The sequence below is a fragment of the Somniosus microcephalus genome, chromosome 32 (genome assembly GCF_052327205.1).
Source record: "Somniosus microcephalus isolate GS21.2 chromosome 32, FLI_Smic_1.0, whole genome shotgun sequence".
NCBI classification, from domain to species: domain Eukaryota; kingdom Metazoa; phylum Chordata; class Chondrichthyes; order Squaliformes; family Somniosidae; genus Somniosus; species Somniosus microcephalus.
In genome coordinates this window covers 35264439-35291986 of record NC_141018.1, presented here as the reverse complement: position 1 = coordinate 35291986, position 27548 = coordinate 35264439, and the positions used below count along the sequence as shown (strand labels likewise).

Here is a 27548-nt window from a genome sequence, read left to right as displayed (position 1 = left end):
GTGGAGCATAAACACCGGCATGGACTGGGCGGGCCGAATGGCCTGTTTCTGTGCCGTAGATCCGGTGTAATTTGGGTGTCAGCTGCCCAGAAACTGGTCCCTGGAGCACTCCTTGTATTTATCAAGCGCCTCATCAGTTCGCAACATCTGAAAGCAACTCACACAATGAATGACACTGTCAAGTGCAGTGTGTGGGAAATGTAGAGCCGGGGGGGAGGAGAGGGGATGAACCGAGGCAGACTGGCCTCACCTGCAAGGGCTGGAATCTCTGACAACCAAAAGCATGCCCACAGTCACACGGCAGGTTCTCAATAGATGTATTTTATTGGCATAATCAGACTGTTCCCTTTTACAATAAATTTCAGTAGTTCGCGATTAAAGAGATACAGAATATTGCACACAAATTCTGAAGAACTAAATATTAATATTGCGCAGAGAAATGATCACTACAGTATTGTTGTTTTTACACCATGGGACTGAAAGGGGAGAAGCTTCAGTATGTTTACAGGTCCATCTGATTACAGTTAAGACAAGTTGCTTTTTATATCTTTTTTTCAGATTTTTTTTTTAAACTATTACATACAGGAATATAACATGTGCACATGCAAAACAAGCAAGAGGATTCTTTCTCTTAAAAAGTTTGAATTAAATTCCCAATGGACTACTCTATGGCAGGGTATCCGCGAATGTAATATCGTCCTTGTATTAAATCTCTAAAAGTTCTTTTTTTTGGATTGTTTCCTAAACTGAATGACTTCCTCCCCCCTCCCCCCCGTTTCAAAACCCCAAAACTTTCCCCTTGAACTTTCCCACTGAAAAACTAGAAGTGGGCTTGGAGTCAATTTAGCCTGGTTCCATCTTCCATGTGATTGAGGGATTGTTTTATTCAGTTCGAGAGACAGTGAAAACAAACAGCATTGTCAGAGAGGACATAAAAGTGACAGGAATTCCCTTTGGGACATTATGTTCACCGTTCTCTCGATCAAATATTCTTTAACTCGTGACTAGGCCTGTGCGTCAAGTCTCAGCTACTGCACCTACATCTACAGTCTTTTTTCTTGAGTTATTTTTGTACATTTCTTCTCAACTCGGCTAAAATGGACGGCATCAATTGAAAATTCCAGACGTCTTTATTTTCCATTTTATTTTAAAAAGTCAAAGTAGCTTTTTATATATATATTTTAAAACACACAGCAAGAGGCAGATGGTGTTTGTTGGGTTCTGTAAGAAACATTCATTGTGGCATTATCCCTCCCTCCCCACCCCCAACAGAAACTGAGTGCATTACCCTGTTAAATCTGCAGATTATTGGCATGGGTTTGGGAGAAAGGGGGCAAAGAAAAAAGGGGGAATGAGTTTAATTCTGTGACACTAATTTTGGCCAGCTTACTGCAGACAGAATCATCATTGGTACATTGGCTGGGAGGAGTTTTTAAATAGTAAGGAGTTAGTAGATTATATACAGCATTGTACAGTCACTTTTATATTCAGAGTCTTTTAAGCAGGGAATGTTCAACACTGATTTTTACTTTTCTTCCCCACCAACAATTTTGATTACAATGTGCTTTGAATGGCAGCTGGGCCAGGATAAATGACGGATGGGTCCCTTTTTGATAATACTGGAGTGTTAGAAAACACATTCAAAAAAAGTCTAAAGAAATCACAGCCCCACCCTGCGAGGGAGGGGCGCTGGGATCGGTTTGAGGAGGGGGGTCAGTGGAGTACAGGGTTTTGAGATAGTTAATGATTAGGAACAAGACAAACGACCATTACAGTACAAACCCAAATTAGGGCACTCTCTGGATGGTCCAAATCTGGTTAATGGACTAGGACCACTTGCTAAAACATGGCAGTAATGGAGAGGCTTGTTTCAATGCCAAGCCAGGGACATTATGGCTCTTCCTTGGAACGTTTTACAAGGCTCTCAGAATCCAGATTCTTAATTCCCTTGATTAATGCTCATTAAGTTTATTGGTGTGAGTTTTTGTGGTCCTTGTGACATCATTTCTAACCCACCAAAAAGCAGAGGCTCACCCCCCTCGCCTGCACCTCTTGCCCCCTCCCTCACCAGCACCTCGCCCCTCCCTCGCACCTCACCCCTCCCTCGCCTGCACCTCTCAACCCCCCCTCGCCAGCACCTCACACCCTCCCTCGCCCGCACCTCTCGCCCCCCCATCACCTCGCCCCACCTCCCTTTCGCCCTCTCTCGCACCTCGCCCTCCCTCCTCCTCCCGCACCTCTCGCCCTCCCTCGCACCTCACCCCTCCCTTGCACCTCTCGCCCTCCCTCGCACCTCTCGCCCTCCCTCGCACCTCGCCCCTCCCTCGCACCTCTCACCCCCCCTCGCCCGCACCTCTTGCCCCTCCCTCGCCAGCACCTTGCCCCCTCCCTCGCCAACAACTCTCGCCCCTCCCTCGCCAGCACCTCTCACCCCCTCCCTCGCCAGCACCTCTCGCCTCCGTGTGTGATGCCCACAACATCCGCAGCACAAGGGGCTCGGGAAACGTGGCCAAAGAAAGACTTGCATTTCTATAGTGCCTTTCACCACCTCAGGACGTCCCAAAGTGCTTTACCGCCAATGAACTATTTTTTGAAGTGTAGTCACTGTTGTAATGTTGCGGGGGGGGGGGGTGGGGGTGGATATTTGATTTAACATCAATGGAGCTATTCTGTCCCATCTCTCAATACTTGCCTCCACATTCACACAAACCTCTAACTTGGCAAAATCCAATTAAGAGTGAAGCAGAATCAGGGATATCAGATCATTTTTGTGCAATGATTCATTGCTCAGGATTCTGCAGTGTTAGTCATGTTAAACTAGAGCAGGGTGAATGGATTAGCTCGTACCGTTAACCTAACACTGGGTAAACCTGAAAAGATTTCTGCTTTGTCAGGCAAAATGATGATAAAGGGTAAGAATTGCAGAGAGGAGAGCACAGCCAGAGGCCATTGGGCCCATCAACTAATGCTAGCTCCACTGACCCCATTGCCCTGCACCTTTCCCAGTTTTCCTTTAACAGCTGGTCCCACGGGTGGGAGAGATGTAAACCTCACAATTCGGATGAGTGGAGCGACATTTTCTGACTGTAGGTAATTCATTCCACCTCTGTACAGACCACTGTTTGTCCTGGAATAGTTTCTGGAATGTTCTGCAGTTGTTTTTACTCTCCACTTTTCTTCTCAAAAAAACAAAAACATTTTTGGATTTTTTTCCCCCAAAATCTAGAAATCGAATTCTGAACCACCTCTGACGAAGCATTCTTTCTACAAAAGGGAGTCTAATTCAGATATCTAGTCCAATACTCAAAATACTCCCCAGGCCCTTGCTTATCTGCCCATCTAATGGCTGGAGCTTGAGAGGTTTACATATCAGTTATAGAATTATAGAATGATACAGCACATGAGGCCGTTCGGCCCATCGTGCCTGTGCCCAAGAGCTACAAATTGGTGCAACTCCTCTGCTCTTTTCCCAGAGCCCTGCCCCATCTCTGTCAACCCTTATTCCCCATCTCTCCTCCGATCGCCATTCCCCAGTCTCCTCAGCCCATGTCTCCCACTCTCTTCAACCCCACCCCCATTCCTCAGTCTCCCTCTCTTCTCTGACAACCCCCCCCCCCATTCTCCCCAAGACACGGCAACGGCAAACTGACTGAAGGACTGGTGGAAAAGATTTGAGAATGGCAATCCTCCAGAGCTCTGCTCAGCCCTTGGAGACCAGGGAATATTTTTTTTAAAGAACCAGAATGTGATGTTTGGTTGGGACCAGGATTGGACGTCATAAGAACGGATTTAGGTTGAGCTGATCCAAGGGCACAAGGGTCCTCTCTGGCCGGGTTCAGGGCAAATGCTGTAAGGCGAAGGTCAAGAGTGAAGAGTTGAGCTGTGAGAATGGAAGGACTACTGTGGAATTTTGCTCCTTTTGGAGTATTTATACAGAACTTTCCCGCAGGAGATTCAATGGGTGGGGAGAGTCCATGATAGGGGAGAGTGTACATGGGCTGTGGGAGGAGATTAAATGGATGGGTAGAGTCCATGATAGGAGAGAGTGTACATGGGCTGTGGGAGGAGATTAAATGGGTGGGTAGAGTCAGTGATGGGGGAGAGTGTACATGGGCTGTGGGGGCAATAGGATCGATAGGCTGAATGGTCTTTCCTCGTTCAGTGTCTGCTTCGATATTATGGGTGAATGATTAAAAGAATCAAATGGAACACAACTGGAGAGAGACATTTCAGGGCTCGAGGCCCATCTCTCCTACAACTGGGACCTCATCGAGGAAGTCCACAAAGAAAAGTTCCTGAAAACCTCCAAATAAACCAGAAATTAATTCAGCCACTTTAAAAAAAAAAAACGTGAATTCTCAATAAAATTTAAAAGGAATTGTTCCATTGTCTCTGAGCTCAAAAATACAAAATAAACACAAGATTGAGCCGGGATGAAAGTCGCAGCCTCTATAAATGGAGTGCAAATGAACTCTATCTGTAAACATGTCATCTTACAGTTACAATACTGGTTAGAGTTGTGCTTATAAATTAAGGACAAACTATAAATCTATATAAAACACAATCTACAAGACAAATAAATTATAAATTAAGCTTCATAAGAACTGGTCTCCCTCTGGACTTCAGTCATGTTTTCTATAACCTAACAGCCGGATAAATAACCTGGATTGCCCACTAGTGTTATGATAAAGTGTATATGAGGATCTGTACTGAATACTAATATGGTTATAACACTGTTGTAATGAAAAAGTGCTGGTCTAGTCCTTTTTGGGGAGAGGGTCTTAAAGTAGCAAAGTAAACTTTTATTGGAAGAAAAAAAAGCCTTTTTGTTTCTAGTAGTCTATAAACATGCCTACACTAACGATATTCCCTTTATATATATCTTTCTCTAATCTGCTCTCTCCCTCGCCCACATCAATGGTTAGCCTATGTACCTGGGGCAATGGGAAGAGACACAGATTAAAGTATCCCAGAACCGGGCACTTGGCAATCTCTTGATTTAACACCCTTCTGTGCTATCTGTATGTGCAGGAGGGAGCAGTGCAGGGAGGCAGGAGGTAATCGATGCTCTCCCTTGAGTTAGTCAACACTAGAATTGGGATGCTGTGGCGCGTCTTTTACATGGGGGGCCCTCTCTATCCTGGGTGCTATGGTCACTGCAATCCACTGCAGAAAGTCACCTTGCGTCTAATCCAGAACCCGTTCTTTTATTTCAATGTCAGTGCTGCTGTTTTAAGTAGAGAATCTGTCAACTGGAGAAGTGCCAACTCATTGGCATCAATTGCGCATTTCTGTCGCTTTCTTTACCGCTCGCGCTATTCACACAACTCAATGACTTCTCTTAATACTCTACAAGTTGCTTCACATTCTAACAATAAGTATCTGATCAAAACAGGCTTTACATACTTCCTCTGCTAATCTAAACGCCTGCACGGTGAAAACAGTTTTAAAAGAATGACCCTAGGACACAACAACACAACACACGTCAACCTGTTCAATCTGCAGGTCCCACTGCCTGAAACACTGATCCGCTATTGGAAAGATCCAATATTAGGTACCATTAACCCAATATGCACATCTCAGTTATATGCATATACTGGCCCATTCCGGGAACACAGGAGAAACTACAGACATTGTACACTCTGTGTTAAAGACCCTCCCACGTGCAAATCTACATGCCTTGGGATAGGATGCTTGGGTCATTCCATAATCATCCTATCAAGTTGCCTATATGCATGTACATTTAATATATACATATACACACACATGCACACTATACATACAAGCCAACCAACTTCCAACATATACACACACAGGGAATGACTCAAGTACTCTACATCCCCCTCTGCTATACACAAGGTCAGATCTGCATGTGCAATGGGATATCATACACATGTCTAACGTACTATTGCATTGTCATGATTCTTCCTCTCCGCCTATGAACAAGGCGACGCAGTTAATCGTAACCCTTGCTTGTCTCTTCCTCCACGTCGCTTTGAGTTTGGCTTTTCTGCAGTTTTTCTCTTTTTTTTTGTGAAGTCTCGATTGGAAATGTGTTAGCCTAGCTGCTGGCGGGGAGACCCTCACACCCCCAACCCCAGTGGCGTACTCGAGAAATGTCCACTACACAACCCACCCCGTTAAATGTTGTTGGAATAATCGAAAGATCTGGTCCCCACAGAGAGATTGAGCAGTTTGGAGGGGGGGGGGGTGGGGTTTATTTTGTTGCTTTCCTCCAATTGTTGGGAATTGTGCACAATTATTAGCTTTAAAAAGAGATGTTGCTTTATAAAACGGTGCGGACAAACTGCATCAGTCGTTATGACAACAGACCCATCCAGCAAGTGAATCGGTCTGAAATGTAATGAATGCTCCGTGTAACTGACTATTCTAGGGTGTAAGAAGCGGGGTTGTGAGTTGAATTACATGTTGTAACCTATAGAACTGGTTCTAGCTGAAAGGCAATAGATGTCCCACAGCAAAGTCTAGATGCTTGTGGAAGAGAACTTGTTTGACCAAAAACAGCTGGAAGGATGTACTTGGGGCTTGGGGGGGGGGGGGGGGAAGTATATAAAGGTGTGGTTCCACCGAGTACAAGAACAGCCACAGATGTGTCCAACCTCCCCCCGGGGGCTCTTTCCCGATCTCCTGCTCAGATTTCAGTCTTATGGCAAACTCGTTATTCCCTTAAATCCAAGGTTGCTTTCATGTTCGGGTCCCCAACACTCTCGGATTTGATCCTCTTGTGGGAATTCGGAGAAAGGTTGAAACGGGAAAAATTAAAACGCCCTTGACATTGGCAGGGAATCTCAACGGCGGGCCTGAAACATGCCGATGGAAAGAGGCACAGTAACATTGGCAACACACACAAAACACACACAGCCAGTCCCAGCTCTGCATTGCTGTAACAGTAGTGCATCGATTAGCTACATTCATCCTAATGTCTAAGGCAACCACACCTGATATTTAAGCTTAATAGAGGCTTCTCACACTTCCTTTGGTTTTGTTAAAAAGGCAATATCCAACTATACCCCCCCCCTCCTCATTACGTTCCAATACTCAAAGGGGGGGGGGGGGGGAACATGCAGCGGTCCAATCATCCGTCTTTCGCTGTGTCGCAAGGCCACTGCCGGGAGGGGGGAGATCAAGACCTCAAGACTTTACTCAAAGCAATATTATGAATATCAATATAGCGTGGTTCTCTTGTTTTTGAAAAAGAAACACAATTATCCCATTAAACCCATCGTAAAACTTGAACTGATGGTTTCACTGGAAAGCAGTGCAGATGCGTGTTACATTGTAATGTTACCATTGCACTGATTCCCTCCTCACCATAGCACACTATGATATGGGTCACTGTCTTTATACACTTCTTTTTGCCGAATGGCTCCCTGATTGGGTAAAGCACATTCCGGCAGTAACATGTTCCGCTCGCTGGAGCAAATTACAAACGCACTCCAAAGGAAGTCTCGCATTGAAGGTAAACAGATACCCTCTGGCATGTCTAAAACACGCCAGTGCAGCGCGGTCAGAATCTAGCCGCTGTAGTGTGCACCTAAAGATGGGTAACTTCAAGAAATACTATTTATACCAGATATTGCCTTCTTAAAGAGACAGGCCCCCCTTTTGTTAGCTTTGATAGGCTGCGTTTAACAATCAAATCCCTTTAAGATAACTTTTCAGTTTCACTCATCACAACTTCTTTATACAACTCAAGAGTTTCATTAAACAATTTAAATAATGCGCTAGCTACAAATAAAGTGAATTGGTCTTTAGTCCCAAGTTTTGGATTTATATTTTGAGCAGGGCTCGTTTTGATGTCCAGTCTACAATGACTGGTACAAAAAAGGATGCTGTCTCTTTAAATATAACGGATTGCTGTTGTTCGTGGGTCTCGGTAACAGTTTGCATTGTAATCCATGGCAAACGCTTAAAGCGCCTGATTGCCCGACAAACGCCTCCCTGTCTGACAGACTTCCACACTCCGAAGGAAGTTTCCTCGCACGAATCATCTCAAACGTGTTTATCAGTTCCTGCTTTAAGAGAATTTGGGGCAACGGACAAGAACAAAATCTAACCGAAGTTGGTTATGACAATACCGAGAAACGGCGCATTCAATCCTAACTGGGTCCGCACTGTCCACCGGTAATGTGCGTGCTTTGTCTCACCAATCCACCTTCAATCCAGCTCCTTGCATCAAATGATCCCACTCTGCTGTATGACCTTTCACTGCTCTATTTAGACCTGCCACAGTTTGCCCTGCCAATGCTGAGGCAGGCTCGAGTTTACAGAGCAGAGGGAGTCAGGCAAAGCTCACTCAAGCTGTCCCCTCTTCCGACTCTGCACTGCGTTGAGCTTTCATAATCTACCTTTGGACTGACTGCAGTTAAGGTTAGAGTACTGCTGTGACTGGTGTTGGAAATGAGAAGTGGATTTTCTTTCGAGAACAGGATGAAGTTTTTTTTTTTTTTTTTAAACGTACTCGAACATTAAGTTCCCCAAAACCGCAAAACCATCTTCGTCCCCAAACCGACTAACTTAATCATCAATCTGAACACTGTGCGCACGGGGGCAATGGTCTCAAGTCAACCAGATACCTCCCAAATATATAAAACCTTGCAACGAGAATAGAATAAATCAATTATTCCAATCGAGTCCAAACTCCAATCTGCGGAAACAGAAACACACATGGGGTGATCCACAATTAAAATGGCTATTCTTAATAGCAAATCGGTCTCCAAACTAGTCCCCTTTTCATGAAGGTCAATGCACTCAGATATCGTCTTTGTTTTCTTTTCTTAACAGTAAGCTGCAAATCTAGCCTTAAAATGCGCTTTTAAACAATTAAAAAAAATTAGTGTAGGAAGATAGAATGGAATGACAAAGCAGGGTTCTCCCTCAGGCTGGTAAGCGGGATGACTGGAGGTGGTTCAGCTCAGAACTCGATCTTGCATGCTGGGAACGACTCATCTTGCATCACAACAGTACTGCTGCTGGCCAGCACCATGATGTTCAGCTCCTGCTGGCGCTCATGGGTCTGTTGGTACCACTCTCGCGTGACTTCTGTGTCATGGGTTGGTATTAGCGTCACCTAGAACGGGCAAACAAAGTCTCTCTGTTAAAGAATGCCAACAAAAAAAGCCTTTCATAACAAGCGGTCAAAGCTGAAGACCATGCACCGTCAAAGGCTTCACTTCTCCCCAGTTTTCGCACAACAACAACTTTATACAGCGCCTTTAACTATTCACTATTTACAACACAGAGCAAAACATCACCCACAACACATGACTTCAGGTACAGCAGGAACCAGAGTGAAGGGGCTCACCCCATAGGTTCAGTCACATCTCAGCTCGCGTCACAGGAGCGATTATCAAACAAAATTTGACACCGAGCCACATAAGGAGATATTAGGCCAGGTGACCAAAAGCTTGGTCAAAGAGGAAGGTTTTAAGGAGCATCTTAAAAGAGGAGAGAGAGGTAGAGAGGCAGAGAGTTTCAGGAAGGGAAGTCCAGAGCTTGGGGCCTTGGCAGCTGAAGGCACGGCCGCCAATGTTGGAGTGATTAAAGTCGGGGATGCTCAAAAGGCCAGAATTGGAGGAGCGCAGAGATCTCGGAGAGGTTGAAGGAGGTTACAGAGATAGGGAGGGGCGAGGCCATGGAGGCATTTGAAAACAAGGTGTTTTCTTTAAGGTGTTGACTCTCGCTGGGGTACAGTTCCACGGGTACTTTAGGTGAGTATATATTATAATAGGAAAAATAGCTTAACAGTACAGAAGTCACTACTCATATCTTTGTATTACAGGGTAGACATGGAGAAGGTGTTTCCACTGTGGGGAGTCCAAAACTAGAGGCCATAAATATAAGAGAGTCACTAATAAACCCAATAGGGAATTCAGGAGAAACTTCTTTCCCCGGAGGGAGTGGTGAGAATGTGGAACTCGCTACCACAGGGAGTGGTTGAGGAGAATAGCATTGATGCATTTAAGGGGAAGCTATATAAACACGAGGGAGAAAAATGCAAAAATGCAAGAAAGTAATAGAAGGTTATGTTGCTGGGATTAGAGGAAGTAAGGTGGGAGGAGACTCATGTGGAGCATAAACACTGGCATGGACTAGTAAATTCTATGTACTATGAGAATCTGGGTTAGAGACTAACATATGGTATAGATTGGGTCATCAGGTTAATGTAATTTAAGAAGCATCAAAGGATTTACCCAAGAATTATAGCGAGTTTGGAGCCAACATGTCTATGTCGCAGCTTGTTATCATCCTGCGAAGGGGTCATGTTTTGGAAGCCCAAGATGTCTCAAACTGGTGCCAGCAACCCTCGGGCGTCCCACCCAAGAGCACACTCTTCATGTGCGAGCCTGACAGATGCCATCAGACCCGTCCCTTTAATGCTAACACTGCCATCAAGCAAGGCATCGGAGTGCCTTAAAGAGCAGTCAACGCCAACCTATATTTTGATATTGCTCCTCCCACAAACACCGGAGAGCCCTCATAGAAACTAGGAGCAGGAGTCGGCCATTCGGCCCCTCGAGCCTGCTCCGCCATTCAATGAGATCATGGCTGATCATCCAAACTCAGTACCCTGTCCCTGCTTTCTCCCCATATCCCTTGATCCCTTTAGCCTTAAGAAATATATCCAACTCCTTCTTGAATATAGTTAATGAATTGGCCTCAACTGTCTTCTGTGGTAGAGAATTCCACAGGTTCACCACTCTCTGGGTGAAGAAATTCCTCCTCATCTCTGTCCTAAATGGCTTACCCCTTATCCTTAGACTGTGACCCCTGGTTCTGGACTCCCCGACCATCGGGAACATCCTTCCTGCATCTAGTCTGTCTAGTCCTGTTAGAATGTTATAAGTTTCAATGGGATCCCCTCTCCTTCTTCTAAACTCCAGCGAGTATAAGCCCAATCGACCCAATCTCTCCTCATACATCAATCCTGCCATCCCAGGTATCAGTCAGCAGCCTGGGGCCTATTGTGTGCAGCAAGGTCCGAAAGCCCCATGGTTCTGACTTGTGACCCACGGACGTCCGTCATACGAATCCGACGACCGTGGATGACCTTTGCAGTTGTCTTCAGTGAAGCACTTTTCACTTCATGAAGTGGAACTCTGGCAATCGCCTCATCCCAATCCAGGCACGTTCCCAGAGGCCGTGACTAACTTGGGTGGGAATTCTTTGACGTCCACCTTTTTTCAAAAGAAATCTTGTATTTCTCGTTTTACTCGGGTTTTTCTCTCGCTAACTTAGAATATTAGAAATCCCAATTAAACGGCTGACCTGAGGTCACGTGGGATCAAGGGAACTTTTTTGATGGAAAATTTAGGAGGGGGGACCATTCCGAGAGAATGAAAATGCCAAGCGTAGCGACTCACCTGCAGGTTGTTCCCCCATTGGGCCTTCCCTTCCAGAAGTGCGTCCAGCACGGCTCGGCTTGGCTCCCCACTTCCAGGGTCGTTCCCACTCACCACGTAATAGGAGGATCGGACACGCTTGAAGAATTCCAGGTCTACATTCTTCCCGCTGCAGTGGTTGGGAATATATGCCAGGTCCACGTACATGGGGGGGCCTGGGGGGACTCCGGAGCTGGTCTTTGTATTGGTGGAAGCTGTTCAGTCAAGGCAAAAGAAGAAGCAAAAAACGGTTAGGGTGTTAATGCGGCCATCGCGCAGTCTAAGGCTGCAGCCAATCAGCAACAGAGCAATGGCTATACGGATTGGAAGCTACTGCTCCCCATATTAGCAGTGAACGTGGGCGTTTGGAGGACATTGCCCTGACCGCTACATTAAATAAGGAGAAACTGTTTCTACTGGTGGCAGGATCGGTAACCAGAGGACACAGATTTAATGGACAGGATTTTCATTGGGCCGTGGGGGCGGGATTGGAGGCGTGTGGGGGGTTTAAAATCTTGAAATCGGGGGGCACGAACCCATCCCGCCCTCAACCCACCTCCATGCCAGTTTCAAAGGAGGCGGGTACCCGACCCGCACTGGGACCCGCCTCCCCGAGGCGGGAAGGGGATTAGTGCCAATTAACTGCCTGTTAACAGGTAGTTAACAGGAAGTTTTTAGCCTAATCTCTATTTTTATTGATGAAGTGTGGGATTCCCGATGGCTCCAAACCACGCCAAGTTAGCGAGGCGGACCGTCGGGCTGAAGGGCTTGGAGGGTTCGAGATGTCCGGTGTTCAGGTGAGTGATGGGTGCATGAGTGCAGAGGTAAGTGTGTTTGGTGTATGTAAAGTGTTTAAAGACGTTTTACTTACATGTACTTACCTTTACAGCCTTCCTTCCTTCAGGTCTCGGGAGTCCCTCATCTCACCGGCACAGAAAGCAGAATGGCCGCCAGCTGTCAAAATCTGCAGCATTCAGCTTTCTGTTCCGGAGAGATCTCTAAATCATCCTGAGAGGAAGGAATTAACTTAGTGTACAGATTGTCAGTGTTTGACAGCTTCAAAGAGCTGTCAAACGCTGATATTTCATCTGTCAAAAGGTCTTGACAGATGGAATGTCAGTCTGTGACGTCACCTGTTGCTGGGTGGCCCTTAATTGGCCTGCTGGGCGGGCCCAACAAGGTCAATCAAGTGAAAATCGCATGGATTGGCCGCATCTCGATGGAGGCGGGACTACAACCCCGAAAGTTGCAGTCCCGCCTCCTCAATGAAAATCCAGCCCAATGTATTTGACGAAAGAACCAGAGGGAAAATGAGGAGTTTTAAAAAAAAACACAGCGAGTTGTTGTGATCTGGAACGCGCTGCCTGAAAGGGCGGTGGAAGCAGATTCAATAGGAACTTTCAAAAGGGAATCAAGGGATATGGGGAGCGGGCGGGAAAGTGGAGTTGAGGTTGAAGATCAGCCATGGTCTTATTGAATGGCGGAGCAGGCTCGAGGGGCCGAATGGCCGACTAGTTCTTATGTTCCAAAGGGAATTGGATAAATACTTGAAGGGGAACATTTTGCAGGGCTCTGGGGAAAGGTCAGGGGGAGCGGGACTAATCGGAGAGCTCTTTCAAAGAGCCGGCACAGGCACGATGGGCCACAGGGCCTCCCTCTGTGCTGTGTGATTCTATAATTGAGGTGTTACCAGTTCATTTTATAAACAGGTTAGCGTCTCAATTAATAAAGCAGGCATTTGTCCACGAAGATGACAACAATTTCTAATAAGATGACAACTAATATACCCGTCTAGTTTGGTGTGTGTGGTCATTGATTACTCACCAGTGCCACTCTGCTCCAGATTTAGGCTCGATGGTTTCCCGTATTCTGTATATTTTGTATAAGAATCAAAGAAAGGCTTGCATTTCACATCCTCGCTATGTCTCAAGGCACTGCGCAGCCAACAAATGTTTGCTTCTGATGCGCAGTCACTACTGTCATGTAGGAAATACTGCCAGCAATTTACACAGCACGATCCCACAAGCAGCAAATGAATGAATGACCAGATAAGCTAATGGTGTTGGGCAGGACACCAGGGAGCACTCCCCTTCCCTTTCTTTGAATAGTGGCCGTGGGATCTTTTCCGTCCACCTGAGAGAGCAGACGGGGCCTTGGTTTAACGTCTCACCTGAAAGACGGCACCTCCGACAGTGCAGCACTCCCTCAGCACCACAGGCAATGAAGCGGGCTGCAGATATGGACGGAGCCCTGGGGGCATTGGCCTGTACTGACTGCAGAATTCCTCTCCCCCCCGACAGATATTGATTCGTTTTTTTTTTTCCCGTTTGTAAAACAGTGAATGATGGAAATAGTAAAGGGGGGCTGTTTAACTGGACTAGGGGGGACAAATGTAAGAAGTCACACAACACCAGGTTATAGTCCAACAGTTTTATTTGAAATCACAAGCTTTCGGAGCGCTGCTCCTTCGTCAGGTGAAGTGGAGAGATGCATAAAGACACAGCTTATATAGTCAGAGAATAATGTCAGATGATTACAGCTGTGTCTTTATGCATCTCTCCACTTCACCTGACGAAGGAGCAGCGCTCCGAAAGCTTGTGATTTCAAATAAAACTGTTGGACTATAACCTGGTGTTGTGTGACTTCTTATAACTGGACTAGGTCACTGTGGGAAAGTTGCTGAAAATTATCGCTGGCATTTTCCTCAGAGTTTCCACCGCTTCGCGCGTAACCAGGGCCTAGAGTGAACCTCTGCCAATCTCACCGAGAGGAGTGGGTAGAATCCCAGACATTTCGTACCAAATCTGGTAACATTAGGAACAGGAGGAGGCCATTCAGCCCCTCGGGCCTGCTCTGCCTTTCAATGAGCTCCCGGCTGATACATAGAAACATAGAAGATAGGAGCAGGAGTAGGCCATTCGGCCCCTCGAGCCTGTTCCGCCATTTAATGAGATCATGGCTGCTCATCCAAATTCAGTACCCTGTCCCTGCTTTCTCCCCATATCCCTTGATCCCTTTAGCCTTAAGAAATATATCTAACTCCTTCTTGAATATATTTAATGAATTGGCCTCCACTGCCTTTTGTGGTAGAGAATTCCACAGGTTCACCACTCTCTGGGTGAAGAAATTCCTCCTCATCTCTGTCCTAAATGGCTTACCCCTTATCCTTAGACTGTGACCCCTGGTTCTGGACTCCCCCGCCATTGAGAACATCCTTCCTGCATCTAGTCTGTCTAGTCCTGTTAGAATTTTATAAGTTTCAATGAGATTTATAAGTTTCAATACGTACCTCAACTCCATTTACCCAACTTAACTCCACCTCCCTTGATACCCTTACCCAACAAAAATCCATCGCTCTCATTCTTGAGAGCTCCAATTGTTCCCCCAGCATCTAGTGCCTTTTGGGGGGGGGAGAGAGTTCCAGATTTCGATTAACCTTTATGTGAAAAATTGCTTCCTGATTTCCCTCCTGATTGGCCTGGCTCTAATTCTAAGATTGGGGACGATCTCGCCAGCCCTGGGGAGGTGGGTCTGGAGGCGGGACTGCCGGGAAAATGGCAGAATCTGGGGGCGGGTACCCATCCCGCCCCCAACCCGCCTCTGTGCCATCTTCCCAGGAGGCAGGTACCCGACCCGCGCCGGGTCCCGTCTCCTCGAGGCGGGAAGGGGATTAGTGCCAATTAAATGCCTGTTAACAGGCAGTGTTTTGGCTAATCCCTATTTTGCGACCTAAAGTGTGGGCTTCCCGACGGCGCCGAACCTCGCCAGGGTCAGCGAGGCGGGCCGTGGGTCTGCGGGGCTGAAAAGTGCGCTGTGCAGGTGAATGATGAGTGCATGTGTGGCGAGGTAACTCTAAAGTGTTTTAATAAGATTACTTACCTTTGCTTCTTCCTCCAAGCTTCATCCCTTTAGGCTGCGGAGCTGCCTCATCTCACCGGCAGAGATGCCAGAATGGCCGCTGTATTCTTAAATGCAGCAGTCTTCTGCTTTCTGCTCAGGAAGGCTTTCTAATTGAATCTTCAGTAAAGGACTCAACTTAGAAGACAGATTGTCAGTGTTTGACAGTTTCACAGATGAAACGTCATACACTGACGTTCGCTGTCACCGGCTTTCCCTTAATTGGCCGGCTAAGCCCAAGCTCAAGGGAAAATAGCGCGGGTTGGCCAGACGTCGATGGAGGTGGGACTAAAACCCAACAAGCAGCAGTCCCACCTCCATCACGTCCCCATTGATAAAATCACCCCCGTTGGGTCCCCTTGTTCTTGACTTTCCCGCCACCGCAACACAGGAAACAGCAATTTAAAAAAAAGAACGAACACAGTTCTTTGAAAAAAACATAAATTGCAACGAGATGCAGTGCCTGTATCAGAGGCAGTGCTTTTGGGATACTGAACCAGCACAGAGAGGTGTGGCTGGATTGCTTGCAGCTTCCCCAGGATCTGTAGTTACGAACTGTACAGAGACAGACGCAATTGTCTCATCACACTCGAAACCAGAAGACGTTTGTCAAATACTGAAATGGGCGGAGTGATACAAAGGGTGTTTGTTGTAACTGATGGGCACTTGGTCATTGCAAGACTTTAACAGGCTGATACCTGGGATGGCAGGAATGACGTATGAGGAGAGATTGGGTCGATTGGACTTGTACTTGCTAGAGTTTAGAAGAATGAGATGTGATCTCATTGAAACTTATAAAATTCTGACAGGACTGGACAGACTAGATGCAGGAAGGCTGTTCCTGATGGCGGGGGAGTCCAGAACCAGGGGTCACAGTCTAAGGATAAGGGGTAAGCCATTTAGGACAGAAATGAGGAGGAATTTCTTCACCCAGAGAGTGGTGAACCTGTGGAACTCTCTACCACAGAAGGTGGTGGAGGCCAGTTCATTAAATATATTCAAGAAGGAGTTGGATATATTTCTTAAGGCTAAAGGGATCAAGGGATATGGGGAGAAAGCAGGGACAGGGTACTGAATTTGGATGATCAGCCATGATCGCTTTGAATGGCGGAACAGGCTCGAGGGGGCCGAATGGCCTACTCCTGCTCCCATCTTCAATGTTTCTATGTTTCTATGTTACTGACCCGACTTCCCTTGGAGATGTTCAATACAGCGTTTGGTGGCAGGCTATACTTCAACTCTGGCACTTGAAGCCTATCCTTAGTATTACGGCTGAGCCCACACAGTTCTTACCTGAACTCGATTTGACTCCATTAACCATGGCTTTCCCCATGCTGGGCTGGCTTGATCTGGAGATATCGTCCCTGTCGTCGATTCGGGATGAATGGACGTCGCTAGCTCTGGAGGCTCTCGTCGGTTTGTCTGCTGCATCTTTCTCCTTCTTCTTCGTGGATGCTGCTTTGGGAGATTTTTCCGTTGAGTCCTTAGGCGGCGACGGTTTGGCGGGAGTTGCCGGGTGCTTCCCCTTGGAATCGGCCTTGCGGCCCGGAGACGCCGACTTGGATTTGTTGATCATTTTCCTCGTGCTCTTCGCCTTGTCCTTCAAATCCTTCTTCAGCAGTTTCTCCGCCTTGCTGATGTTCTGCTCGTTGGCGAGCGCCTCGGGGTCCACCATGCAGACGTCGGGCTGCGGGGGATGCGGGTGGGGGTCCATCATGGGAGCGGGGGGCGGGTCGTGACCTGGGCGCGTCGACGAGTGATGGGGCGTCCCGGTGGTCTTGTCGACGGGGAGGTAATCCGCGTCTTCGTCCGAGTCTATGGCTGCGTCTGCGGTGATCGATGGGCATTCCTCAGTTTCAGGTGGCACGTCCGAGTCGGAATTCAAGGGAAACGACTCACTGCCGGATGTCGGCGGGGTCTCCTCGCCCACGGTCTGGTGGGCATGGCTGCCGCTGGGTTGCGGGGCGCAGCGCTTCTGGACGGAGGCGCGAACTTCGTCCTGCGAGTGGCCGTCGTCCTCGTCCTCATCAGACAGTTCGTGGGGACTTGGGTTGATGAAGGAGGGCGAGAGCTCGTCCTTTTTATGTTTGTACTCGCTCGAGGAAAAGGTCAGCTTGTAGTCACAGGTGGCGCCCAGGCACCCCTCCAAGTCATGGGCGGCATCGCCGTGCTCGTCGCCCGCCGTGCCCCTCTGGGCGTCCGGCAAAAACGGCCTGAGAGTTTGGTCAGTTGATGTCAGAGAGGAAGGGCGGACCAAATGCTCACTCTCCTCCTCCAAGTAAGACTTCTCGTGCTCAGAATCGGGGCTGCTTTTGTCGTCTGTTAATTCGGAAGCGCCGAACGTGTCTCTCTCCTTCTCCGGGGTACTTTGCGCCAGCAACGGGCTGAAGCTCATTTCTGTCGGCCCATTGGCCGTGCTGGCCTCCTGTTGAGGTGGAGGAGGAGGAGGAGGAGGGGGTGGAAACAGGGTCAACACCTGAGCTGCTGATGTTACTCCTGCCGCCTGCGGAGCTCCTGCTCCCGAGGACGTTGCGTCTTTCTCTACTTTGGTTTCAGCTGTGGAGGGAGAGGAGGCCGGTCTTTGGCATTCCACCCTGCAGGACAACGTGGAGTCTTCAATGTCGCACAGGTACGCTGAGCTGTGCTCCGCCGGGGGCGGTGATGGGTCCTCAGCCTCGGCAGACTGAGATACGGCCTTATCCGCTGGGATTAACGGAGACACTTCATCTAGACTTCTTTCCTTGGCTTCCGCGAGGGGGCCAGACGACAGTGATGTCGCGTAAGAAGATGAAGAAGCCAGATGGGAGTACTTCCCCGCTTGCATCTGGGTATGGACCGAGGCGCAGTCACGAGCTGGAATCCCCCCTGAAGGTGGTGCATCTTTTAATAAGCTTCCACTTTTCGCATCTGTCGTAATTACCGGTGGGAATGGTTTCATTTCCTGGAAGGGGCTCAAAGGTAATGTTTCAGATCCACCTTTTTGCGACACTTCTAAATACTCATCCTTAGCGCTGCCATCTTCAAATGCCGCACCTGGAACACTGGTTGGAAACATTCTCTCTTCTGTAAACGAGGAATAGTCAAACTGAGCACCAGATGGCTTTTCTTCCTTTGTCATGTATGAATGTTCAAATCTGGTTTCCCATTGCTCTGGTTCGGCTGTAGGTGGACACTCAATGGCAGGTGGAGGTAGCTCTCGGTCTTTGCTAAGAGTCATGGGGTCAGGGCCCTGCTGCTTGTCCTCCTCCTGGCCTTTGATTTTCTCGGGATCTTTCCCCTCGTCAGATGGTGCTTTGGCCGATTTACTGGTGCATTCAAATTCAGCCAATGTGGACTTTTCCAGCTGTGGTCCCCCCTGGTCTTCACGTTTCGCGAAGGAGGTGTCCCTGTCCTCCATGTAAGGATATTTCAGGCCGTAGGAGAAGCTCTCCAGCATCTCTTTGTGATCACTTGTACATGAAATGTCCTTTTCTTCGTGGCAAGAGGTGAGCTGCTCTTTCTCCGATTTCGCTAGACTCTGCTGTTTCGCGGCCTCCTTGCTTTCCTCTTGCTTTTGTGCGATGCCTCCTGAGGTCACCGATCCAGGTTGCTGCACTGCCCAAGGCTGCTGGCCGGCACTAGGGGAGGGAGCTTTCCCGTCCACCTCTTGCATTTCTGCGTACGAGCATCTCAGTTCCTTTTCTTGGTAAGATTTGTCCGACGGAGATTCCTTTTCCGATTTTTCCTTGGCACCTTTCTCCAACTCCGAGTCGCTGCTGCTCTCCTCGGCTTCCTTCTCGTAGTACCCCAGAACATTGGAGTCTGGCTCTTTCCGCCTCGCTGACGTGTACTCCACGCCGGTTCCAAAGACATTGGTGTCTAAACATGGCATTTCAGTGTACAACAGTGAACAGGAAGAACTGTCCTTTGACTCGGGGCTGCTCTGAGCTGATGATTTCTTTGAATGGGGAGAATCTGCTTTCGTTTTCCCATCCACGCCGGCCTCCAATGTCATTTCGCAGAGTTCTTTGTCCTTTCCTTTCACATCGGACCCCAAAGCACTGGCCGGGGCTTCTTTCAATGTGGGAGAAGGAGATCTATGCGTGTCTGGAATCTCCGCATATTCAACTGGTCTCATTTCCTGCTCCGCGGGTGAAATGTGTGTTGACGGTTCTTTTCCCAGTAGAAGCGAAGATTCCTTTTCTATAGGTGACATGTGAAGCGCAGACTCCTTCTCTGTCTGCCCGGCCTCCCATGCCATTTCAAATGGCAGTTCTTGCTGCTGCGATAGATAATCGAAAACTTTAGACTCAGTTTCCTTCTGTGACTTAACGAGGTTTTCAAGCCCAAGGGCAGTTACTTTCTCATCTATCTCGGCATAGGTGAAGGCTTTCTTCTCAGCATCTAGGTCCTTATGTTCCTTCGCTGAAGAACCTTCTTTCATTGTGGCGGTGGAGTCCTCTTCTGTGGAAAGCCCGGGGCTGGTTGGCTTTGGTTCTTTATGGGTCACAGAGTGGTAATCTAATTGTGTGAAAGTGTCTCCTGTTTCTTCAGTAGGAGAATGCGTTGGTTTGCTGAAAACACGCACTTGTTCATCAGGGGCAAAACCCTTACCGCAAGTCAGGGCCTCGCTATCTCTCAATATATCCGCGTATTCATACCCATCCGGAGGGGGATATGCTTCCCCTTGCCCCAAAGGCGTTTTCCCCTCCTTACTCACGGCATCACCAGTAAGACTGTCCAGCTGCTTTTCATCCTTCACTACTTTTTCCCCAGTTGAATCTTGGAATGTTTCTTGAGTCGCTCCTACTGTGGCGGGCACAGCGGAGGCTTTGTGCTCGGTGCCGGTCCACGGGTCCTCGGGTTGCGGAGGAGAAGTGACCGAAGGCTTCAGCTCCAGAGAAAGATCCTGCTTCTTTTCAAACATACTGGCGTAGTCGAATGGCGTCTGACTGCGTTCTTTCCCAATAGTCCAAGTGTAATCAAACCCGCTGGAAGATTTCTCCTTTTCATCCTCATAGTAAGAGTACTTGTGTTCGCTTACACTCTCTTGCTCTTCCTTCTTTCCAGTCAGTGGATCCTTTAGCTGAAATACCTCAGTTGGAGGGTCTTCTGGAGAGGACAGCTGAGATGTAACGGCAGCATCTTTGGCATCCTCTTCCAAATAATACTGAGATTCGTAAGAAGGAGGATCCCATTTGCAGGGTTCAACTGCAGACTTTGTGTCAGTTCTCACTTGTTCAGACTTGCTTTCAGAATGGCTACCAACTTCCAATGGGGGCAGCTGATCTCCTTTAGGGCTTGTGTGTCCAGTGTGTGTATCCCACGTGTCCTGTTTTGTAGTAGAGTCTGTCACTTTCTCTTCTGGAGTGCGAGTGCGTTCGGCTTCGTGCTTTTCCTGACTTTCAAGCACCATTCTACTTTCTGCTGCAGGCTCGTCTTGCGCGCACGGTGAAGGCTCGGACTGTAGCAGATAATCCCCCTTCAACAGATTATTTTCTTTTACTTCGACAAGTTTTATTTTGTCTGCAGGAACAGTCTGATGATCTATCAGTGAAATGTCCTGAGAGATAGGTTGCTTTGCAGAAAGTTCTCCCTCACTTTTTGGTGCTGGCAACTTTTCCACAGTTGGTTTTAGTTCCCTCTCCAGAACTGCCTTCCCTTCCGTAACCTCAGGAAGATCTTCGTCTTCTGATGAATAGACTGCCTCGCCTACTCTTTCACCTTTATCTTTTAGTACATCTTGTGTCTCACTAATGTATTTTTCCAGTGTATCGGTTGGGGAGTACTCAATTTTAAATTTGTCTTCTTGCATGTCTTCTGTTGCTGCAGATCCCTTCTCTGGAATGTCCTTGGAGAATTTTTCTGTTACTGCTTGCTCTTTCTCAAGCTCTTCTTCCGATGCTATAACTTTCTTTTGCTGGACATCTTTGTCCAGTTTTTCTGCTGTGTGTTCCTTCTCTAGTGCATATTTTTCCACCTTTTCAATATCTGCAGGTTTTTTCCCTGGAGCCTCCTGTTCCAGTTTCCCGGATGCTACAAGTTCGCTCTCTAACACACCTTTTTCCAATTTTTCTTTATCTACAAGTTTTGTCTCCAAGATCTCTTTTTCCATCGTTATGGCATCTGGAGCCTTCTTCTCTGGTATCTCTTTGTCCATCTTTTCAACATCTTCAGGTTTCTTTTCTAAGTCGTCCTTTTTTACTTTATTTGCTAGGTCTTCTTTCGACACCTTTTCAATGTCTGTAGACTGCTGCTCCAGTTCCTCTTTTTCCATCCGTTCAGCATCAATAGATTTCTTCTCCAACACCTCTTGTTCAATCTTTCCAACATCGACAGATTTCTTTTCCAAATCCTCTTTTTCCACCTTCACAACATCGACAGATTTCTTTTCCAGTTCCATCTTTCCAACATCTCCAGGTTTCTTTTCCAAATCCTCTTTTTCCACCTTCACAACATCGACAGATTTCTTTTCCAGTTCCATCTTTCCAACATCTCCAGGTTTCTTTTCCAAATCCTCTTTCTCCAACTTTCCAACATCGATAGATTTCTTCTCTTGCTCCTCTTTGCCCACAATTTCTGCACCTGCAAGTTGCTTTTCTAGTGCCTCTTTTGTCATCTTTTCAGTATCGGTGGATTTCTTCTCTAGGTCCTCTTTTTCCATCTTTTCAACGGTTACAGGTTTCTGCTCCAGAATCTCTGGTGCCATTGCTTTAGCATCTGCAGGTTTCGGCTCTGGGATCCCCGGTGCCATCTGTTCGTCAGCAGCAGGTTTCTTCACTAGGTCTTTTTCCATCTTTTCAACGGTTACAGGTTTCTGCTCCAGAATCTCTGGTGCCATTGCTTTAGCATCTGCAGGTTTCGGCTCTGGGATCCCCGGTGCCATCTGTTCGTCAGCAGCAGGTTTCTTCACTAGGTCTTTTTCCATCTTTTCAACATCCACCTTTTTCTCGGGGATTTCTTTCTCTAACTTTTCAGCATCTGCAGGTTTCGTCTCTGGGGTCAGTTTGTCATGGGCAGGTTTCTTCTCCTGAACATCTCGCTCCATTTTCTCAGTCGCTGCATGTTCAGTCTCGTAGGCATCTTTTTCCATTTTTTCTGTTGCTCTCAGTTCCTGCTCATGAATCATTTTCTCTTTTGATGTCAGTTCAGGCTCGTAGACATCCATGTCCAGGACAATGGGTGAAAAAGGCAGGAAAGATTCTCTGAATAACTCGGGTTTCAGCGGCAGGTCACTGAGGGGACTCTGCCTTGAACTAGGTAGAGTTGAGTCTTCACTTTTAACTGGTTCCTCAGTGTGCCAGGCTGTTTTTTGCGCAGTCTGATCCACTAAGTCTGCCTCAACAGAGTCAGTTCTTTCCTCAACAGGCGACTGGTGGAAAGGTGTATGTCCAGCACTGGTGGGTCCCGACTGAGTTGGTGAGGCCATTTTTACCGTGCTATCATCTGGGCTGATGCACTTGTCATCGCTTTCCGGCAAATCGGCATCAAAATGCAAGGAAGGCTGGAGTTTATCAGTACTCTGAAAGTCAGCACTCTGGGTATCATTAATATATTCGCCTGGCAAAAAAGGAGCTGGAGTGCTCGTTTCTGGAAACATTGCCGTATATTGCTCTTTTAGTTTCGTGGGAACCTCTACGTTTGGCGTCTGATCCTCTTCTTCCTCCTCCTCTTCCTCCATTTTGGCACCCACTTCGGCAATAGGGTGAAAGTCTTCAGAAGGCGGGGATTTAAAGTACTTGTCCTCCTCCAGAGAGGAGGTCGGTGATATGGTGCCTGCGGACGGAACGCAATCCCTGCCCTGAGTGGCCTCCGTTCTGGAGGAAGCCATGCTGTTGACAGTGTCCAGCAACAGCGAGCTCTTCCCAGTCTCCTCAGTCTGAGGCGCCGTTACCGATGCCACTGACTGGTCCTCGGCTACCGACGTAGCGAAGGAAGAGAGCTTGTCGCACTCGGTAATTGAAGCCGCAGACGAGATGTGCTCCTCCTCAGCAAGCGGGGCAGCAACTATCTCCGAAGGATAGACAACAATTTCAGGCTCCTCTCTAATGAAGCCCTTGGCCGCCATCTCAGCTCCTGACATAGCTTTCATCTCTTTCATTCCGTGGACTGTGTCAAACGACCTTGTATCGTCCGGCACAGAGATGTCGTAAGTGTCAACTTCATATTTTAGGTGAGCTATTTGGTCTTCTTGCTCTTCATGAATTTCTTCATCAGAAATGGTTTGTTCGGTCTCTGAATAGCCAGGGATAGTTTCATCCTGGATGTATGAAATTGGCTCGCCTACTGCTCCTTGCACAGTTGGCAGTTGGGTTGCCATTGTCTCATCCTTAGTCTTAGCCCCTTTGGCTTCGGGAGGTGAAATTTCCTTTTTCTCTGCTGGAGATGTTTTACACTCAAATATATCGGTGTCTTGTTTTTCACCAAATGGACGTTTGTCTTTAACTTGGTCATGAAGCACTTCTTCTTTCTCCTTGGTTTTCATTTTTTTATCGTCATCGGCACCTTCTACCGTTTCTTCTAGTTCTGCTTTTTCTACCACCTCTTCACCCTCACTTTCCTCCACTTGCTCCCTGGTCCCCATTGTTTCAATGTACCTTTCACATTTTTCCATTTCTTCCACTTCATCCTTTCTTCCAACCTCTTTTTCTAGTTTTTCTGGAGTTTCGACTTTTTCTTTAGCAAGGTAATCTTCCTCTTCATCAAGTTGAGCTTCCAATCCATCCTTAACTAAGCTTTCTTCATCCTTCTCTGTCCTCACTACTTTTTCTTCCAATTCACTCATTTCCAACGATTCCTCCATTGCAGCACCTTCATCTTCAAACTTCTCGGTTGTTGGTTCAGGACGGCAAATGACCGGTTCCTCATGTGGCAATTCTCCCTCAACATCTGTAGTGTTTATTCCTTCATCTGGAGATTCAAGAGGGGCCTTTGTGTCGGCAACAACTGGCGCAATGATCATCTCCTGCTGAGGGCTGGGCACTAGCGTGTCCGGTAGTTTCTCTTCCTCCTCGACAGCTGTTTCTTCTGCATCAACAGGACCTTTGCCTGGCTCTACGCAAATCGCTTCTACCTTAGTTGTCTCTTCGGTTTTCAGTTGCTCAAAGTCCTTGGTCAGGTCTTCGGGCGATGACATCACCGATCTCTCCTGCTGTAACTGAGTCGCCATTTGTTCGGCTGCCGTTGTTTCAGGGGCCGCGGGCTCGTCCTTTTGTTCTACGATGGCCTCTTTTGCCACTTTAGCTTTTGCGGAGTCCAATTTCTTCCCCGTTCCTTTTGCCTTGTGTAGGGTTTTCCTCACTTCTGGTGTGAACGGTTTTAAGTCAGCTTTGAAAGATTTCTTTGATTCCTTCTTGGCCTCTTTTTCCTTCTTTTTCTCATCTTTCTTAACTTCCTTTTTCTCTTCTTTTTTAACGTCTTCTTTCTTTACTTCCCTTTTCTCCTTTTTGATCTCTTTTTTCTCTTTATCCTTCTTTTCTTCCAACTTTGCCAGTTTGTCTTTGGTGTGTTTTTTGACCGTTTTCTCCTTGACTAACTTTTTCTTTTCTGTTTTTATTACATCTGTTGCTGCTTTCTCCACTTCTGTCTTCACCTTTTTCTCCTCTTTCTTTTCCGCCTTGTTGTCCTTCACTGCTTCGGTCTTAACATCTGGATGTTTTGTAACCACCTCTTCGGGTGATTCCTCCTTTTTCACTGGTTTGGCAGCCGAAGGCTTGGGCGAAGATTTGAGGCTTTCTTTGCTATCAGTCCTTTGTCTCATTTTGGTCTGTTTCACCACGGGCGGCGTTATGCCGATAGAAAGGTCCTTCTGTGTGGCCACGGGGTATTTCAGAAAATCCAGGTGTTTCAATTTCTCCAGCCCTTCCAAGATTTTGTTCTGCGGCGCATTGCCGGGGAACAAGACACGGACTATTTTCTCTGTAGGGTTGGCTGGGTGCCACACGACTAAAGCTGTAATGGACGTGAGGTAAGGGACTGAAATCTCGCCTTCTTTACCATTTGGTAGAATGAGGCCCGTCTTTGCTTTGCTGTTGCCTGCCCACTTTTGCATCAGAAACTGCATCTCCTTGCTGTCTTTCACTGGGTTGAGGATGTACATGTCCAATCTCCCAACTCCCATTTTATGGAACAATGGGATTGGGTCAATTGTAGCACCGACAACTCTGTTGAGGGGTTCGGGTTTGACTCCCAGTTTGGTCAAGTACTGTAGCGTTAAGCAGGCTTCTTCGATGCTTCTTTTAGTCTTCATAGAGGACTCGTGCATTTTCAGTTTATCAGGGACATTGAAGAATACCACTCCCAGTTCAGGGGAGATAAGGTTCTTGATCCAGTCACTGTACGTGGTGGATCCTTGTGATTGCTCCTCATCCTGCTCGGCAATCTTTCTCTGAAGCAGCCCGTTAATTCCCGGTAAATTATCTGCGCCGATGTGTGTCAACAGTATGGAGTCAATCCTGTCCAAGTGTCGGACCAGCTTCCAGAAGCAGGACTTCCTCTCGGATCCTCCATCCACGAGGATGTTGAAACCGTTCACGGCAAACAGCGCCGAGTCGCCTCTTCCGCCAGGGAAGATGTAGCAGCAAGGTTTGGACAGTTTGAGGAAGCCCCCGGAGGTCGGAGGCTCCAGCAAGTCAAAGGGCGACGGGACCTCGACCGATTCCGTGAGGTACTCTGTAAATTCAGAGACGCCGTCCATCTCGGGCAGCATGGGTGCCGGGTTCAGTTTAATGCTGATAAACCCCTGGAGATTGTGGTGTTCTAGGTTGCTCCAGTCTCCTTCTCCAGAGTGGCAGATAGTGACACAGGCCTTGGTGTCGACGTCTGTACTGCTCAGGAGCTCTGTGACCTGAATCAACAGCAATTAAAAAGAGTATTAGACAAACTAGGAAAAACGGCATCCACCCACTAAAGCACAAGGCAGTCAGTTCTGGTCTCCATATGTTGGCTTTTATTGCAAGGGGGGGTTGGAGTATAAGAGAAAGGAAGTCTTGCAGCAACTGTACAGGGCTTTGGTGAGACCACACCTGGAGTACTGGGCACAGTTTTGGTCTCCTTACCCAAGGAAAAAATATTTAATCAGCAAGTTGTTATGATCTGAAAGGGCGGTGGAAGCAGATTCAATAGCAACTTTCAAAAGAGAATTGGAGAAATACTTAAACGAAAAAAGCAGGGTAGCAGGACTAATTGGATAGCTCTATCAAGGAGGCCTCCTTCTGTGCTGTGTCATACTGATACTATGATATCAGAACTGAGAGGATATACTTATCAGGAAAGGCTGAACAGGCTGGGGGCTCTTTTCTCTAGAAAAGAGAGGGCTGAGGGGTGACCTGATAAAGGTCTTTAAAATTATGAAGGGGTTTGATGGGGTAGATGTAGAAAAAGTGCTTGCGGTAGGGGGGGGGGGAGACCAGAACTAGGGGCCATCAATATAAAATAGTCACTAATAAATCCAATTGGGAATTCGAGAGAAACTTCTTTACCCAAAGAATGATAAGAATGTGGAACTCGCTCCCACAGGGAGTGGTTGAGGTGAATAACAGATGGATTTAAGGGGAAGCTGGATAAACACATGAGGGAGAAAGGAATAGAAGGATATGCTGATGGGGTGAGATGAAGAGGGATGGGAGGAGGCTCGTGTGGAGCATAAACACCGGCACGGACCAGTTGGACCGAATGGCCTGTTTCTGTGCTGTACATACTGTGTAATATTTAACATGCTGAACATTTATTTGTTTTTAACAAGCTAGAATAGTTTTTACAGAACTAGTACATCCATTATTAATGATCTTTTTCCCTCTTCGCTGAAGGCACTGACCCTTGCTGGGGTATAGATCCGAGCGCCACTGAAGCCCTACTATCGCTTGCCCCGGTGACATTCTTGTTGGGTGGGTCTGGAGAGTAGGCCACTCAACCGTGGAAAGCATCACAGCCAAGAGCAATCTGTCCTGACACCTCGTCTCCAGCAGGAGTCGCTAGACCAGCAATGGGAACCTTGGCTGGTTACTCATCCCCCTACCCCAGGGGTTCCAAGACCAACCCAGCTCCATCCAAAACAGAGGACAGCTAGCGCCACCTGGACTAGGAATCAAACCTGGGATCTGGGTCAGCTACTGGGTCACTGCTGAAACCACGGTAATTTGTGGAGAATTGGTCGAGACATTGCTGAGAGATAGAAACATAGAAACATAGAAGATAGGAGCAGGAGTCGGCCATTCGGCCCCTCGAGCCTGCTCCGCCATTTAATGAGATCATGGCTGATCATCCAAATTC

General features: G+C 47.5%; 1 protein-coding gene across 5 annotated transcripts in view; it reads right to left on the bottom strand.

Moving 5' to 3' along the window:
- Nucleotides 1-305: 305 nt before the first annotated feature.
- The window catches only part of LOC147097413 (microtubule-associated protein 1A-like), a 165314-nt gene continuing 138071 nt past the window's right edge, over nt 306-27548 (bottom strand). For all 5 annotated transcript variants that reach the window (XM_085972367.1, XM_085972370.1, XM_085972369.1 and 2 more), the window contains 3 exons: nt 16593-26124; nt 11385-11617; nt 306-9091 (listed from right to left, as the gene is read on the bottom strand). In XM_085972367.1, coding sequence (XP_085828493.1) covers nt 8936-9091; nt 11385-11617; nt 16593-26124 — 9921 coding nt within the window. In that variant the 3' untranslated portion in view covers nt 306-8935. The remainder of the gene's footprint in view (nt 9092-11384; nt 11618-16592; nt 26125-27548) is intronic.